Raw genomic sequence first — 18,983 nt, forward strand, 5'->3', positions numbered from 1 at the left:
CCACACACGTTGCATGAACTGAACAAATACTGTCAAAGAGTCAGTATCAGTAATTTTCATAATACAGTGAAGTCATCAGTCTTTACTTATGTTGTCAAACCAGCATGTGCCATATTCTTCTTTTATTGCTGCCGTTTGCGTTTGGGTTAGGAAAGACCTATATACCATGAGTGCAGATCATAGGGCTGTTCAATCATATAAAAACAAACACACAGAATTAAACTGAAAAACAAACCTGTGAACTAAATGAACTAAAGAGTCACTGTTCTTCTTGATGGTTTGCTCTTTTGGCTCTTTTGTGGTACTGGAACAGTGTGCGACAAATTAAACAAGAGTCATCACGAAACAGAACAATATTTTTTCATCATAATTGGCCCGGATCATAATTGAAATCGAAATATCCTTTTGCCGCCAGAGAAGAAAAGGTCATGTGGTAGTAAGAGAAAAGGGAAAGGTGCTATTCACCTCTTCTTAAGACTGAATATTCCAGGCTGTTCCTGTTAAAACCTTCTTGTATGTCGTTCCATAGCTACTTACAAAACTTACAAAAACTAAGAATTTATACAGGCTTGCAGAAAGTAGACAGTGTTCACTCCAGAAAATCTATGTGGTGCTCAGTTTTTATGCATAAAAATGAAGCCTAATGCAGCAATGCAACACACACACACACGGCCCATTTGTGGCCGTACAAAAACTTAAAAGCAACAACTTGATCTGTTACGAACTCCACACGAGCTCTAATATGGGACAATCTAAAAGTCAGAGATAAGCCAGTCACACCATTCTTTCTAGCTCTGAACACTGAAACTGTGATCCCTCGAGTGTGCTGCCCTGTCCACCACTCTGCCTTTCTCTTTGCCTCCATTTGTGTGTGCCAACAGAAACCAAGGCCTGGAATGAAGCAATTAAGCGTCACCAAGAGAAATACAAGAAGGCACAAAGACAGCTGACCTCCTTGTTTATCAAGTTATCTTTACTCAAACACAAAGACAGCAGGGAGACTTTCAAACTTCTCACCTGAAGAGCATTGTGCCTTTTATCCCAAGTCTTGTTATTGTGTACTGTATATGAAAAATTATTTTAAAAAAAAGTGAAAAAAATAAATCTGGTTACCTGTGTTGGCAAGTAAGTTAAACTTTTCTGGAGAGGCAGCTAAATCTCTATTGACAAAAATAGTTCATGAAGACAAAAAGAGAATGATAACTTTTTAGTGAGATTTTAGTCTGGATGCCACTGTTTTTGTTTCATTGACACCTGTGCTGCACTCCATTGATATACAATATAAATATTATATAGACTTTACAATAGATGGTTACAATTCGCACAGTCACTTTTTAATAAGTACACATTTTGCCGTTAAGTGCAATTATCAGCTACGAAGCATGGCCACAGGTGATTTACCAGTTCCTCTGAATCAATGGGTCACATTTTCACCCTGATCCGAGGGAGAAAATTTGTCAGTTTTAAAAGCACAAAAGGACGGTGCACGTGGTCCAAAACTAGCCGTCAGTTGAAGAATGTGCCAATTAAATGAATCCACAGAGACAAACAAATGGACCCCTTCTAAAACTAAACAGTCACAGCATGAAGCATGGGCTGAAGAGTAAATGGCATCTACTCAGCTACAGCTTCAGTTACAAGGCCTAATGCCAGCTTTTGTCAGTAGAAAGACGTTTAAAAATATCTCTGTGGTGAAGATAATTAATAAGTATCAAGCTGCCCATTTCCAAGCAGATTATGTTGTTGAAACCAAAACATTCAGGACAACTGGGGTTCTGAAAAAAGCTCCTCTGTGGGATATTACACAGAAGCAAATCGGAAAGGCTGCTTTTTTGTTTTCCTACCAACCCGCATGTTACCAGTCTGGCCAGCATAAGGCCTGTCCACCTCTTTTTAGCCACTACGTCTGTCTATGGTTACGTCAGCCTGTGTGACGGTGTCCATGAATAAATAATAGAAGATGAGCTCATCCTGTAGTTTGTGGCAAGCTTTGAACTGACTGGTTCACTGGGGAGATGACAACATCGCTGGGGCTCCTGGTCACTCAGCCCAGGATAAGAAGGATGGTTAAAGCATAGCTGACTGGATCTGCACTCAGAAACCTATGCTGCTGCAGCGCCTGCACTGTAACCGACGCTTTCTATTCACAGTCCAGTATCTTTTTTTATTTATATATATATATTTTTTTTTTTATTAAATCTGGTATTCAGTCTCCCCCACACTCCTGCAAAAAAACAAAGTCAGCAGTTGGTACTTAGCCTGAGCTATGCAGACACGTAAGCCTGCAGGTATAATATTTGCAATTAAGAAAGAATGGTTCAGTTTTGTTCATTTGTACATCTGAAAATGTAAACAATAACATAAAAAAACACTGTTAATTGCTCTTTTTACTTGGTTGTTCATTGAGCAGAATATGTACAACAACAATATGTGTTTGCGTTCAGCAACATCTAAAATCTAATTCTAAAAACAAAACATACAAACATACAGATGCCATGTCTGCTGATCTGATCAGAAACAGAAAGGTGCGCTAATAGTGACGTTATATGCAGCATAACGTGACAGACAACATCCTGTCACATAAACATCACATAATCACAGGAAGGGGCGTCTTCACAAACACAACAATAACACTAGATTCTCCATCACAATGCTTTTGTGTAGTTATACAAGTGGCTGCTCTGATTCAATAAACTTCAACCTCAGAGGGAGAGAATAAATCCGTAATTTAGCTCTCGGACTAGGTGGGCTCAAGACCCCTGTGTGGAGATTTCCCTTTGAAAAACACCATCTCATGTATTCCCTGATAACCAATCACTGAGCAGGACAACCCCTCCACAACCAATCAGAGAGCCAGACAGTGTGGGTGCATTCCATTAGACAAAACAAGTTTAATTAGCATAGAAAATGCTGATAGGACAAGAGACTAATTGCACACTGTGGCATTCCAGAGCAGAACACACACACACACACACACCAACGCACACACACACACACACACACACACACACACACAGGAGACAGCAACTAGGAGGAAAATGTCAACATGTCTGAAACGCTGGCATCAGTCTGAAGACCCCCAGGCTGAGTCTGCACTGGGTTTGCATTTGCAGTGTCTATGTGTGCACATCATCTTCATGCACACTGTGTATGTGCATATGTGTGCACGCGTATGCCTGCTTGAGACAGAAGGAGTGTGAGGGAGGAGAAGACTGGCATTTGGAAAGGGATTTTGAGGGGGGAGGTAGTAAAAACAAGGGGAAAGTAGGAAGAAAATTGAACAGGAAAACAGGAAAGGAGAACAGGCCTGTTATTTTGGTCTGAAGCTACATTCTAACGTGGGTGGATATAAAAATCGTAGGTAGCATACCTGCCCTTGACAGTGATTTCTCGAGTCTAGAGCACATATGTGGTTAATTTTTCACCCCTTCCTCGGTAATAATTACAGCCAAAACGACCTAGTGATCATCAGTGGACCTGCTGGTCCTCATGTAATTTAATATTTTGCTGACACTGTGCCAGAGTTGAGTGATGTGTATAAAATACTCTGCCAGGAAGTATTTTGTTTTCTAAACAAAATACAGTGCATAGTACATCAATACATTTTCCAGAATATTATTTAGGAAACTGAATAACTAGCCTGGTAGGGTTGCTTTTGGCTTGTCCAACAAATTAGACACAAGTACACATTTATACGCAAATGCTCAACTGATTCATAATCATCTCACTCTATACATACACATTCTTTTCACCCCCATACACAGACACACACTTTAGTTTTTTCCTTGCTGAGAGCAATGATTTGAATTAACTTGGCTTTCGTTGCTAAAAGGTTGTGTTGAAAAGTCTCCAATTGCCATCTATGGGCAAAACAGACAGGAGGACTGGCACACTGCTGACTTCACCCCCCCTCACCTCTGCAGGCAAGAGCAACAACTAGTACGGTGCACAGACTGTCTACTCTCTACAGTTTAGTCCGCAGAGAAACCTTCTAAGCCATTAATGTCATTCTCTGTATTAGATATTTCAATCAGATTTTAATGTTTTTTCTTTCTTAACAATGTTTTATATTTTTTGTCAGCTTTATCATATTTCATTCAAAATTGTGTTTTTTTTTCCTCCATAGAAGGGTATAAACTAATTTGTCCATGTCTGTATTTGGTTAAATGAAAAAACTTGCATCTGTAAAGTGCTTAGATAAAAGTATTAGAGTTAAAATTACAGCATTTTCCTCGGAATTGTCGTTGTATAAAAACTGTAGGACTTTAATGTACTTGGCTTTACCACTGCAAAACAGAAGCACTTTGACTAATATAGACTATTATATAGAAGGCGTACAAAATTATAATAAATAATTTAATTGTACTGTCATTTTTTTTTTTTATGGGGTCATGGGCCCTGTATTGAGAGGTGTATTGAATCATTTCATAGGGCAACACTCCGGAATTAGACCTACATCGAGGCTAAGCTAATGTCAGTGGCTTCCACTCTGTCCTTCATGCAACCACTTCATGCCAACAACATAATTTGCTTAAAGTATTTTTTTTTCCATTAAAAAGTGCTATTTTTCTTACTGTTTACTGACAATCTGGTGAAATTGTACGAAAAAAAAAAATTACATTTATCGACAGGAGTTTCGTGTCAAAACCACTGATCCTCTTGTCAATAAAGTTCTGTTTTTAGCAGAATTCACCTGACATTATTTAGCAGAAACAAATAATGAATCAATAAAAATCTACTAGCACTCTAGACACAACTCTTTAATATATTTGGAATCTTAAATGTCTTGAGTATTTATAAAAAAAAAAGAAATAAACTCATAACTGCCTATTTTGTAGGTTTGTAGGCATTTTGCTGCTAATTACCATATAAGTAGCTGTTTACACACATCTACACCCTGTAAACAAACACACACACACACACACACACACACACACACCCCTCTGTCGCTCTATTTGTTCTGCTTTGCAGTATTTAAAAAAAAAATGTTTTCAAATCATTCCTCTTTCCCTTGTGAAAAAAGTACTTGCAACCTAGCTATCCACACAAACGATCGAGGAAATACAGCATGAGATTTTAGCTTTTCTACGTAACGATAACGTCAGAGAGTGAGTCCCATGGAGCAAAGTCAGCTCGGACTAAAACAAAAAAAATGCGTTTACCTCCTGTAGACACTCGCGCTACGACTCCATGTTTGGCTCCATTCACATTTGTTTAAACTCAACACTTTTGGCTGAGTGTCCATTAGCAAAAAAATACTTAAATGAAAACATTAGTAACTCTTGACTTGCTCAACTGGAATGTTTGTTTTCAGTTTATCCAGTATGTGAACCAGTCAAATGCTTCAGCCAATCACTCACACACACACACACACAGAGTGATAAATATCAAAACGTTGGTGAAGCCCTAAATAGGACCAAGACTGCAAATGATGACAAATACTTTAAACACAGATGTTTCAGTTTGAACACTGAAACTGGAAACTAAAAGTTATAACAGCTCATCACTGACTGAAGCAGAGACAGTAACTGTTCCATCAGTAAAGACTTATGCCACTTTTGTCTGAAATCTGTCAAGTGCAGTACTCCTAAGGAGTATGTTCCCATGTGGTGGCTTTTGCTGTCAAAGCAAGATTTTTTTTGTGGAATTGCTCACCTTTTACCCTACTATTTGTACATTGCCTACTTTAGGTGACACCCACCACCATCACCAACATCTTCTTAACATCCAAGAAGAACTACCAAAATACTGCGAAACAGTGATATTTTGAAGCAGTCATCATACCGTGAAAACTACATACCCTTGACTCCCAAGTCAAATTGTACAAAATTGGGACAAATTGTAGCTCAATGGCTTCATTTAAATACAATAAACAATACTAAACCTTAACCAAGGACAAACAAGCAAAATGTCACTTAAGAATCAGTGACCAGCTGTAACATGAACAAATGTCCTGGAAACCTATAAATCTCACTTTGTGTGCAAGAATTGTTTGGCTTTTTGTTTTTTTGCCGTCCGCGTAATATTTTTGCAGGTGTAAAATACAGATTACGTCTTTGTTGACATAATATCATTGCAACAGTGGCGGATTAAAAGTACCCTGTAAAGTATACTTGACACGGCATATATTTTGCATTGGATACCGGCAATTACTGGGTACACCCCCGTCTTTTGGTCTTCATCATTTTGCATCATAGCCAGCATGAAATTCCACAGTATCAAGTATCATGCACAGTTTCACAAAAGCACTCAGAAAAATCACCTCATATTCACACTAATGGAAACAACCGAGCAGAGTACACGATGCCTGCAATATGTCAAGTGCATGAGGCAAACTTAACCAGAAGACATCATGGCTTTAGTCAAGGTAATTATGCATGATAACCACACGTCTATTGAGGACTCGAAGATAGCATGAATAACTAGTGGCACAGTCAAAAATCACTGATATCCATCCCCAAAACTGAGGGTTTATTTCCAGGCCTTTCCTATTATATTTAATACCTGTCTGGTAAATACACACACACACACACACACACACACACACACACACCTGGGCATTCCTGCCTGTGGCTAGCTAGTCGGGTTTCATAGCAACCTGATCCCCACCATTGTCTTGCTCCCCTGCTGGTACACGCACACACACACACACACACACACACACCCTGAAAGACTGGTTAGACAAGAGAGACAGAAAGAAGAAGTGACAGGTTGTTGAATATCTAAATTGAAATAACCACATTCACATATGATCAGGCCCTAGCAAGCACATGGAACTATGCAAGCCACCAGCGGTCATGCTCCACGACAGCTTTAGCACTACATGCCGTCTTATGTCAAACACAGTGTAACTTTCTGTTGGGAGGGAGAATGTTTGTTTCAGATTAAATTAGCCCTTCAGAGCAGACGAGAAGTAAAGTTGTTCTCTACGCTTCACAAAAAGTCAGCGTGCTGGGCCTGAGCACGTGTGGTTCAAGATATTTCCTACACTGCAAAGATGTTAATGGTCAACTTACATTGTTGTTCAGCAATTTAACAGCCTCTTTCACTTGTTCATTTCTTGCAAGCAAGATGTCTGTGTCCAAAGATCAGAAGCGAACAGAAATAATCCAGTCCACCCTCAAATTAAAGCAACATGTCAGCCAAACATCTTTAGCTGCAAAATACAATCCTGCTGTGCTGTCAAATGGGTTAAAATGTTTGTTTGCAGGCCTACTATGGGTACATGAGTGCCATGTATGAGCTCACTACGATTTAATAACAAACACAAATTTATACATGAAATACAAATTCACAGAGTTAGTGTAGTAAACAGTGCTTGAATAAAAAGCATTCTTGTTTGGTGCTTTTCCTTAAATTAAGAAAGCAACTTTGATGAAGCTTTGGAGCACTTTTTACTGAGCAATCTTCAGTATGAGGATCTCAATGGTCAGAGGTGTTTAAGGATGAACTCGGTTCACAAAATTATCAGGTTTGCAGGTCACTATCCAACAGTATTTTCTAATGCTTTATTATAGTCTGGTGAGGGTTTAAGGACAACAGCACCCCCCTCTCCAACACTTCTGTCTGAGATTTCTATGACATGACTATGGAATGTCAAACAAATAACAGCAAATTCACCAACTCCCGGTCAGTTTCACTCCAGCCAACACACGAGCAGAAAGGCTACACAGTTAGAGCACAAAGACCAGAATGTATACACATTAACTCAACACCAACTATTATGCAACTGTGAGTCACCAGCCAATGTTATATTTAACAAATCCGGCATGGTCCGATGCCGAAATAAATAGGACAGTGATGGACACCTTGGGGTCTGGGCTTAGCATAGAGCATTAGAAGGAACCTTTGCACAACAACAGAAAAACACAATCTACCTGCAGCATACTTAACTGATTAGTTAGATTAAATATTTAAGCACTGCTGAAATGGAAGACTAACAATCTTTCAAAATTCTCTGCAAGATGGGAAAGGGGTTAGCATGCGAGTCCGACAGGTATTTGGTTAAATTTGAGTTGGATGTGTTTGCTTTACTGAGTCTTAATCAACTAATGTACATACACAAATCAACCCCCCCCGAGTTTAATTAGTTTCATCTTGCAGGCATCTAAAGGTGGCCGAAGAGGTGCAGCCTATTTAATACTCTACTTGATTTATACAAATGTACATCCCAAATCAGAGCATAATTGGGAGATAATTTCAGCTGAATCAGTTTCAGTGGTTGTCACACATTTAACCACTGTTTCCTGTGAGTGTGTCCAATATGAGAGGACAGGATGTGATGTTACTGTATCTGTTCAACAGTCCAATGAACTGTGTCACCAGACAATATGTGGCTGCCTCTGCGTGCGTACACACACAGACACACACACACTTCATTCATCTAAAGAGCCACAGGACCCCTGATATATCTAACTGCCAACTCAAGTGCTATAATCACAGTCAGGGTTTGGCTTGAGGCTCGTAGCTTTGCTTGGGAATGTGTGTGTGTGTGTGTGTGTGTGTTCATAGACAATGACACCTTCTCTTCAGTGTTCATGCTTGTTAGTGTGGTTAACTGTAGGCTATGACACTTTGCTTGGGTGCTGACAGCAGGGACTTTTTTTAGAAAACAAATCCTGAGTTAAAGTCCAATCAACATGACAAATTAAAAAAAAATGTGTCAAAAGTTTAAATGGTAAACGTATTTTTATTTTTTTTTAATGTTGTACTCGGGCAGGTTAACTTGCGAACAGTAAAATAAAAGCAGACGTGTGATAAAACTATGCAAAAATAACCAAATTTGAATTTTAAACGTGCACAGTGACTGGGTTGTGAGGACACAAACTGGTAGAAGAGATATATAGAACTACCTCAGTACACGTTACATAAAGAAACCTTTACCACTTTCTTGCTGAGTGTTAGATGCAAAGACACTCCACATATATGACCAGTGGAAAATAAACAGTCACTAAAAACTGCCTGTATTCGGTGAAAACATCACATCAGATACATTTTTACTATGGTATAACTAAACCTGTAGATTAGGAGAAATGCCTGAAAACAACTGTTTGGAGTGACTGAGCTTGACTCCACTTATTTAGGAGGTGCACAGTTTATGTGTACGGTTTCATATTTTTCTGCTTGTTTGCATGTTTAATAGCTGAGAACACACACCGGCCAACAGAGTGTCCTTTGCCGTGTATGTGTATCATGTGGTTAACCATTAACTTCATATCATATGACCAGTCTGTGACAGGAGACCAAAACTGGCTGTTTTTCAACTACTCGTCTCTGCTCTCTACAATTGTTTTAGTTTTACAGTGTTTCAGGCAGGACTATCTGTAAGGAGACCAAAACGACAGCTCCCTCCTAGGTCACCACCTATTTGGAAATTAATCTATTTCTACAAAAATAAATGTTGAGATTAAGTGAATTTACACCTTTAGTCATTAGCAATGTAACAGCCAACATTTAGTATGGACGTCTCCATCCGATCAGGAGAAACGTACTGACACCGATCATGGATCACTTTCTGAAAATATAAAGCCAATCCTGTTCCGATTCTTAATATTGTGAACTCTTAGGTTTATAAAACTGGATTTGTTAAAATATTTATAGTTAGAAAATAGCAGTGACTCAGTAATGATCTTATTTCATGTTCGGTCTTAAAAAAAGTAAGACGTATTGCTCACAAATCATGAGACTTCCATTCTGAATTTGAGTAAAAAAAAATTATTTAGATTTTACTCTAATTACTCTAAACAGTCCTGGCTGCAAGTGTTAGAAGAAAACACTAAAAATTTAATTTACCTAGCAGTGGTAACGATTCTTACTGCTACTCTTGACTTCTCTATGGCTCGTTGGAGTCTCTTTGTGCATTGGCATGAACCCATAATGTCTCAGTGCTTCTGTTGCATCTTTGTGAGTCACATTTGTAAAACCCAAGAGGGTTTAATTGAACAATAGCAAGACTCGAGTAGACCCACACAAACAGTGTTTGTTGAAGCTGTGGGAGGCAACAAAGCGGGTTTAAATTGGTTAGATATGTTGAAATCGGAATCCTGTTTAAGACCATTGTTGCCGTCTCATTGTGAAAGGTTACAACCTTCAAATCCCTGCAATAGAATGCCGTAGGGATAACTTTTTCCAAGGCAATAAAGAGGGGATTTGGTTATTAATGTGGAAAACAAGCTGCTGATAGCAATACGTTTATTTTACTTACAAGTTTTGTTCGGGAAAATAATCTTTGCACATAACAATCGCTATAATGGTTTTTGCAGGTTAAGCACAACACACCTTCACTAAGTGAAAAGCTGTTTTAGGACTTAAACTAACTACACTACTGACACATCACTTCAACATCACTACCACTAAACATCCAATTTGTAATTTGATGTAGCGCACTCACCTCTTCTACAAAAGCCTTGTTTCTGAGCCTGACCCATTACTGAGGCTGTAAAGGCGGATTAGAGAGTAGATTAGTCACCATGTTTGGGCAATATGATGTTTAATGTCCCCAACATGTCCCCAGAATCTAACATTTAGCGTAATATTTTATCTGAGCCCCTGCTGTCTGCCAACTGACAGTATTAAAGGCAGCAGGAGAAGGACCCAACTACTTCTGCCAAGCCTGAATGAGAGTTTCCTTCTAGTCCTTCTAGCAAGGGATGAAAGCACACTGCTGTAAAGCAAAGGGGCTCGCGTGATTTATAACAACACAAAATAAGACAGGTTGCAAAATGCAAAGGGGCACGGAAATCATTTTATCTGGAATGTTATGTTTTCATAATCGTTGAAAGGCATAATCATAATTTAATTCAATAGTTGAACAACCTTATTTATACAAGTCTAAGGTTTTCGGGGGGGAACAAACCTAGTACTAGGAAACATATACTTCAATAAAAATTATAAATTCCTTTCATTCCTGTTCCGTAGAAAAGAAATCTGTCCTATCTTCTAATTAACAAAATGGAACTAGCTCAGAACCAGTTTGGTGGTAAATGTGTTAACATAAACTGCATCCTGTCTACCTGACATACTATTGGCTCGGGTTCCCACAGACAGTAGGGGGATAAATTGTGTACCTCATGAAGAGGTTACCTAGGTAACCATCAAGCATCCATGCTGCAACTAGTGCCTGTGCAAATAAGCAGCACAGAGCAGTTTTACTGTGCTCTGAAACTTTATCAGCCAAAAAAAAAAAAAAGCCTGGGAAAACTCCTCTGCAGCGACAATTAACATTGTTTCTTGTATGCAGACAGGCTTTATGTCAGACAGGGAGGAAGGGGAGTGAAAGGAAAAGCAGGAGAAAAGTGAGAGGAGAGGGGGTAGAGCTGATTCTAGGTAGACTTGTAGAATGTATTTACATTCTTTAGTACATGTCTGTATTTATGGTATGTTCACTGTGGCAAATTCCTGTCCAGTACCTACAGCATCAACGATGAAATGTACCTCAAACAGAGCTTTTTGTTAAAGAGCAGCTCCACATCACTCATGTTTATGCGAGGCTCTGTGCCATTAAACCATTTTAAAATGCTTCCCATTTTATTGTGGCCTGTGGGAAACCTTTATATAAAAAAAGCGTCTGTGGTGGAGAATTTGCCTGATCCCGAGGGAGAAGAGAAAGGGTTTGGTTTAGGGGGGGGGGATGATGATGAGGAGGAGACAAAGAGTGCTGGTGTAACAACACAAACACACACACACACACACACACACACACACACAAAAGAAAAAAGGTGCTTGATTGATTCCTGCTTGCCTTATTTCACTTAATTACCAATGTCAAAGCAGAGAATAAAGCTTCCATAGGAACTGAACAATCAGAGATCTCGAGTAAACATCTGCATGCTGTCCCTATATTTATCTGCAAGTCAGCAGGTGTTTTAGGTTTGAGGCTGAATGTCCCCAAGTAATTTGGTATATTGTCTGTCCACAGAGCAGATAGCATCAGTCCAGCAGAGCGGAGCAGGTTTAGCAGGCAGCTGATGTGTTTAGTACACAATGCCTAAAGGTCATCAGCTGGAGAAAATCTAGCTTCTAAGTCACCATACTAAACGTTGTTGTAGGTTTGACACAGGAACAACAGCCAGTGAGGAAATCATTGAGGTCACTGCTGTTTTAGTCAACAGAAATTAATCCGTGAGAGAACTAATGGTTAAACTAGCATTGTGGGTGTTCTGGAGAAGTAGGAACTTTTAATGTAAATAAAGTGAGATACAAAGCAAGTACAAAATCAAAATCAAGGAGAAAACATCAAAGCAGAGTGCAACAGAAGGAACTGTTTCCATTTCTGTTTGAGACATGAAATCCAAGATATGAAAAGTTGTTTTTTTAAGTAGAATGCATAGGTAGATGCAGAAGAGTTCCATCTTCAACTTCAACAACTTTATGAATACTGGGAGTGAGTCTGCTGAGTGTGCAGCTGCAGCATTTCATAATTTTTTTTCTCCGCCATCATGGAACCACTGCGCTGAAGTGCTTTGCTTGGGATCTTTTGCTATGTGGTGCAGAGACAAGCAGATGCCAATTGTTGGCAGAGTGCATTAAAAAATTTACCAGAAAAATTCCCAACATCCAATTTTCCACATGACCTAAGCCTGATATGGGTTTTTTTAATCCCCTGGCTAATAAAGTAACTGACTAATAAACAGTTGACAGACAGCCTGACTCCTGGCAGACAGCAGAATACTGAAACTAGCTGCAACTCTGACCAAAAACTAGACTAGTCATGACTCTGGGAGGTCTAGTGCCATTTCTGTTCCTGGTGATTCAACTAATACTTCCTGGAAAAAGAATGCCAACGTCGCAACAATAGATCAAAAGTTATGTTTTGTCCTTAAAATGGAAATGAGAAACCGCATGAACCACAAAAAGACAAGACAAATATATACTAGGCCAAATATCTAAGAAAAGGCCAGACGTCATCTACTTCCTATGTCTACAAGACAAACCTCTGCTTCCACCACAATCTTTTTCATGACATCCAAACCACAAATAACCCTGCATGTACAAGACTGAAGCCAGGAACCTCCTGATACCTTGTACAAGTACTTACATTTGGGTACTATTACAAAGTTACAGTATGAGTACTGAAGGTGACCATTTTTTATGAACAGAGGAGCCTGCACAGAAAAGAACACAAAAGATGTACAAAGGACAAATTTCAGGGGAGATGCTGAATGGAGAGGCCCACAAAATATGGACTATTGATGCTAGATAGGGAAAATACCTTGAAGCAAACTTCAGGTAAAGCTGTGGTAACTGTTGTTTGTCGTCAATGTCAGTCTCAAATGTCAAACACGTTCAAAAGAATCTTTATGAGAACATGCGGCAATAACTAGATCTTAAAACAGAGCAGTGAGCTTTATTTCTGTCATCATCATTTATATTAAAATACCTCGGAAAAACTTGTTTCCACCTCTGCCTACTGTCTAGCGTGGTGGGTTATCTAGGGTCAGAGCATTAGTCCGAAAGTCGTACAGGTGGCTGGTGTCTGAGTCCAAGAGGAGCTTGTCTGCCAAACAGCTGGCTGGGTGGATACAGCTGTGACTGTATCCACAAGGAGATCAGGGAGCAAGTCACTGAGGATGAGAGGAAGGAAGAGGGGAGGGAGAGGAGCAGGGGGGACACATTCTGAAAAAATGCCAAGAGCAAGAAAGCAGCAGCTCTGTTTCTGTGTGGAAGTATAACTCGCCCAGAATGAAATTAGGTCCAGGAGACTATGAATCGGTCACTGTATAATTTATTTCCTTCATTTGGTGGTTAATTGCCTCATTTGTCACTGCCTCTCTCAGGTTGTTCATGTGTCATCCATGGTTTTGCCAACACCACTCATTAAATTCTGATTACATTCTTGAAAATTTATGTATTTAGCCATGAAGTAAATAACCCCTATAGAGTCTTAGGTGACTCATTAATCAATCAATAGGATCATTTGCTTTTTTAAGAATAAATTGAGGTTTTGGTCTATAGAATGTCAGAAAATAGTAACATCCAAAGGTAAAACTGGCAAATTGCTTGTTTTGCCCATTTAACAAACCAACGGTGTTCAGCTTTTTTTAACCACATAAGGCAGAGGAAGCAATTCTGGAGCTCTGCTACAGTACTACTGAAAAGCCTACAACCACATAGGTGCTTCTGTTCACCGAAATTGACCAACGCTAGGTTCGGGGTTACAGTACGTGGTTACCAAACTCCATGTAGAAAAAAGGATTAGATAACATACTGTAAGATGGGGCCGGGAGAAAGTGAAGTGGGAATGTTCATGTCATGCATTCAGATCAAACAATGATGCACTGGTGGGGCTCTGTTGTTGCAGGCACCACTGTGACAGTGAAGTCAACCCTCTGAGCGACTACTATTTTAGAGCAGTTTATTCCTAAGTAAAAAAAAATCAACACTTCCATGTGCTTGACTGGCCAGCAGCATGTTGCCAAATGATGTCAAGTTGTGTTCCAGCAGAGGTTCAGCCAGGCTCCACTTGCTTTTGCAGGTTTAAAGTTAGGTTTAACCCTGAAATCTGGGCCATGGCATATCAAGCTGGAGTAAAAAGGGTCACTGCAGGGTATTTAAATTAATGATGGGGCAACCGTTTTACTGCAGGCAGTGCTGTGTGTCCGATTAACCAGCATAAGTTGAACCAGTTATCTGGGTATGCCATGGGTGGGTGGTACTTCTGATGTAGTCAACCTTCTCCCTCGTGTCCTCTAACATGTCCCTTCCTCTCCACCTTCATCTTCCTCCCAGCCTCACAGAGATGTGTGTTAGCACATTTTGTTAATTAGGAAAGACATCTGCCCTCACACTACAGTACATACACAAATTAATGTGGGCTTCAGCTATCAGTCTCACACATCAAGGCTTGAACAGAAATCAAAGAGAGAAAGGGGATTTTTCACACTGTTTGTAGAACGTCGTCAGCTGACTTTTGTTGCAAGATTTGTAAAATTTAGAATAAAAATCCAACAAGTCATATCCAACAATGACTAAAGCCTGACTACAACTGGAGAATGCATTTCCATGAAGAAGTCGATAAACGGTTTAGTCTACAAATATAAAAAAAAAAACAAAAAACACCTCACTCAAAAAACTGAAACCAGTCAATACTTGACATTTCTAAATGATTGTCAGAGTTGTTACCAGGTGATTGATTAGTAAAATAAACAAAATCAATGCAATTATCTTTCCTACATGACAAAGCAGGGCAACACATCTCGCCAGAGTTGCTATGCCACCGTTCTGTAAACTGGGTTTCTGAAGCTTATATAATGTAGACTTTCCATCACAGCCAGGGGCATAAATAAAACACCTTTGTCGGCACCACCTGATGCCAAGAATACAAAAAAAAACCTCTCTCGCTTTTATATGATCTACACACAACCCTAGAATCCATACTGCAACATCTCCCACAGGACACCTCAGGGAACAAGGTGATCAACACTCTTGTAACCCTTCATCTCTTCCACAAATCTCCTTTCTATTTTAAAGCGGACCCATTTCAAACTAAAACCGGCAGTCTGTGCTGCCATTTAAACCCTGTCCTTCACCTTTCCATTCTCCATTCACTTATCCTTGTCTTTCAGCTTGTCCGATCAGTAGAAACGACCGCCTGTCACTCCCTTGTCCCTAACCCAGACTTGGCTACTCCACTCTGCTGGCCTTCTGCTCACCTCGGCCAGACAGACCTGAGCACAGCGTGGTAGCATCCTGGCACTTAGCGCACACACAAAAAGTAGACAGAGCTTCAATTCAGACAAACACTTCCTACTTTGTGTGTGTGTGTGTCGCGGAGGGCAGGAAGCCAGCACGGTAATAGGATGTTCCTCGCTTCCTTTGTGATGTCTCAAAGACCTGGGTGAAAGCCAAAAACCCAAGCTATACGGACTTTTCTAACACTACTGTGAGTGCAAGCTGTTTTTGTCTGCAATATACTGTTTGCAAAGGTGCCATTTTTGGGGCGACTTTGCTCTAATCTTGCATTTTTATTTGTGCTTAATGGATCCTTTTATCTCTGCAGGCTAAAAAAAACTGAAATCAAATACCTTATTATGAAGGGCTACAAATGTGAAGGACTTAGTTTAAACGTTTCAAAATTCATAAAAAAGGCTAGGAATCATTTGATTACAACTCATACCACTGTGTTAACAGTAATAATTTCAGTTGTTTTTCAAGCTCTTTAGTTGGAAATCTGCTCATTGTAAATGGTTTGTCCCACAAAATATAGTAGAGAAAAATAATAATTGCTGCTACTACTAGAATAATAAATAATCAATCAATTGTTGTTTAAAATTTAAGGAAACGTGTGGATTGATGCTTTTAAAAGTAAGTATTTGGTAGTTTTCTTAAACTATATATCTTTTCAGTTTGGTCTAAGCAAACGCATTAAAGACTAATGAAAAAAATTACTTAACAATCAATAAAGAAAATAATTATTAATGGAAGCCCTAATGGAATTTAAGCAGATGTATCCGACCAAATGAATCAATTAATATAAGGTATGAGAAGTTTGGCTAATACCTGCATCTCTGCTACTGGGCAGCCAATCATGTGTTTGAATACTAGGCAGCCAAGCAACTATGTTCTGAAGTTTTACTAAACTTCCTGGTGAAGATTAGACTGACAGTCATGTGTAAAACACTGCAAATCAACAGTTTTACATCTTGGTTTGTGGGAGATTATCGGTAATCTAACATCAGACAGCCAATCATGCGTAATCTGACATCAGACAGTCAACACATTAATCCCATTAGTGGACTCAGGGGATTATGACGGTCTGTCAGCAACTACGCTCATCAGATCATTGTGTGCTCTGCTATATTACACGGCTGACGAAAAAGTCATAGCTAAAGCTGCTTTAATGAGCGATTAAACGTGTTAGCATTTTGAATTCTAGTCTAGTGATTCCACGCTCGTATTGATCATCTCGAGGTTGATTTACCTCATTGGTTTTGGACCATACAACATCTCTGGTTGGATTTCAATGCCAGAATTTCCTATTTCAATGGTTTATGCTCTGCTTTCACTTTAAATCATCTTGAATTGCTCTCCAGATGTTTCTTCCATTTTGGGAGCCTTCATCAATGTAAAACTCAGTGTGATACTGGGCTTGATGCAGAGCTTTACAAAGAAATCAGGTAAACAGAGAGCTGCTCACAGTGTGTGATAAAAACATTTGGCTCGTGCAAACTGGTGCTTTTATACAAATTGTCAATAAAGTCAGTAAATCAATGCAAAAAACAAGCATTTTTTTTTTGAAGTCGGACTTTTTTGTGAAGGACATCGTGACTATTGTTTTTTTTACATTGAATACACGCACTGCACAAGTCATTATTTAAAACATCACAATGGAAATAATCATAAGCTGTAAACACACTGGGAACCAGTTAAATACTGTCTGTGACTCACACTCGAAACACACACTCTCGTTTACCTGATAAACACAGCAAAAAATAAAAAATAAATAACAACGTCTAAAATCTTGGACCACAGCTCAAAATATAAATCACTGAGGTCATCGAAATTTCAGTCCAGCTATTAAAACTCATTATCTTGTCAGGCTCTCCATGACAAGTCAAACCGGGGATACAGCTGACTGTAAACTACACCCATAATTCATACTCAAAAAGGAAGAAAAAACGAATGGAAAACATGAATGGGAGATGGAACCCCCCCCCCCAAAAAAAAAAAACACAGCAAGACTGATCCATCTGTGTTTGTGTGCACTCAGTTTCCCAATCCTCCTGAATCACGGACGAGCAAACAAGTCTGTCTGTGGCAGCAGCATCGTGTTACATTCGAGGGCTGAACAAGCAAAAAGAAAAGGAAAAGAAAATGTGTTGTTTTCTAATACAGATAATAACCAGAGGTCAACAGGAGGAGGATCATGTCTGGGAGGTGAAGTACTCCCCCCCTGGCAAACACTCAACGCAATGCAAAGGGGATGTTGCTGGTTGCCTCTCTGTGCAGGCCAGGACCCCCCCCCCCCAAAAAAGAAGGAAACAGAGGCTGGAGCCCACCACACTGCACATAACGGATTTAATCAAATGATCCGCTAAATGATCCACGTTATTATCGGAGATATTCATTGAGTCTGACGTGTGGTGCGGTGAACAAAGAGCAGCACAAGTGACTTAAGTAACACAAGCCGCTGAATTGGCCACAAAGACGGGACAAGCGAGAGGGCGAGCCGCCTGTTGTTACCGCGTCTGTCACACGGTGCTTGAGACAAAAGAGCCGACGCGTTAATGTCCCAAGCAGCGGCGGAGCTCCGGTTCAGGAGACCGAGCAGGAGGGTGGCGGTCTCTCACCCCCGGCTCCTCACCGTCCCCCGGCTCCTCACCGCCCCCCTCTCCCCCCCCCCCCCCCTCTCTCTCTGCCACCGGGAATCCCTGCGTGCTCCTCTTTGAAACAGGGTGTGACACGCACAAAGACAAAATAACACCCGAGACACAACTTCGTAACTTAGAAGTCCAACTGAAACGTCGGCTCGGAGGCACAAGTGTGTTTTAAGTGGACGTGTAGACGAACAGAGGAGGAGGAGGAGGAGGAGGCGGCGGCGTGACCGACCTCCCTCCTTCCCCTCCCGGCTGCCCTGCCCCGGCCGTGTGTCTATTGTTTAGCCGCTGTCACCGCCGTTAAGGTGCACCGCGGGTTAGCTTTAGCTTCACGGGCTAACAGCGCAGCTAGCGTCGGCGTTAGCGCCGCGGAGCTACTAGGTAACACGGCACCGTTTCGTCCACTCGGTTTCCCACAACTCGGGGTGTTGACTGCGCCGAGCCACAAAGCGGACAACCGGACAGAGACCCCGTCTGAACTGTTTTCACTTACCCACAGCTCCGTTCCCCAGCTCATTTCGGATTCCTCCTTCTGAGTTCTCCCGTCTTGGAAGCAGTTTTCCCCGCTCGGGCTCTCCCAAACTGCCGCTGAGTCTCCGGTTCTGCAGACAAACACTCCTCCTCCCCCTCCTTCTCCTGAATCAGCGGGGCGGCCCAAAGCCAGGGGAC

General features: G+C 40.5%; 1 protein-coding gene across 5 annotated transcripts in view; it reads right to left on the reverse strand.

Annotated features, from left to right (window-relative positions):
- Positions 1–18,937, reverse strand: part of fnbp1l (formin binding protein 1-like) — a 38,657-nt gene extending 19,720 nt beyond the window's left edge. For all 5 annotated transcript variants that reach the window (XM_067512894.1, XM_067512896.1, XM_067512895.1 and 2 more), the window contains exon 1: positions 18,808–18,937. In XM_067512894.1, the coding sequence (XP_067368995.1) occupies positions 18,808–18,831 (24 nt within the window). In that variant the 5' untranslated portion in view covers positions 18,832–18,937. The remainder of the gene's footprint in view (positions 1–18,807) is intronic.
- Between the last annotated feature and the right edge of the window lie 46 nt (positions 18,938–18,983).

This window comes from Channa argus, chromosome 8, assembly GCF_033026475.1.
Source record: "Channa argus isolate prfri chromosome 8, Channa argus male v1.0, whole genome shotgun sequence".
Classification (NCBI taxonomy): domain Eukaryota; kingdom Metazoa; phylum Chordata; class Actinopteri; order Anabantiformes; family Channidae; genus Channa; species Channa argus.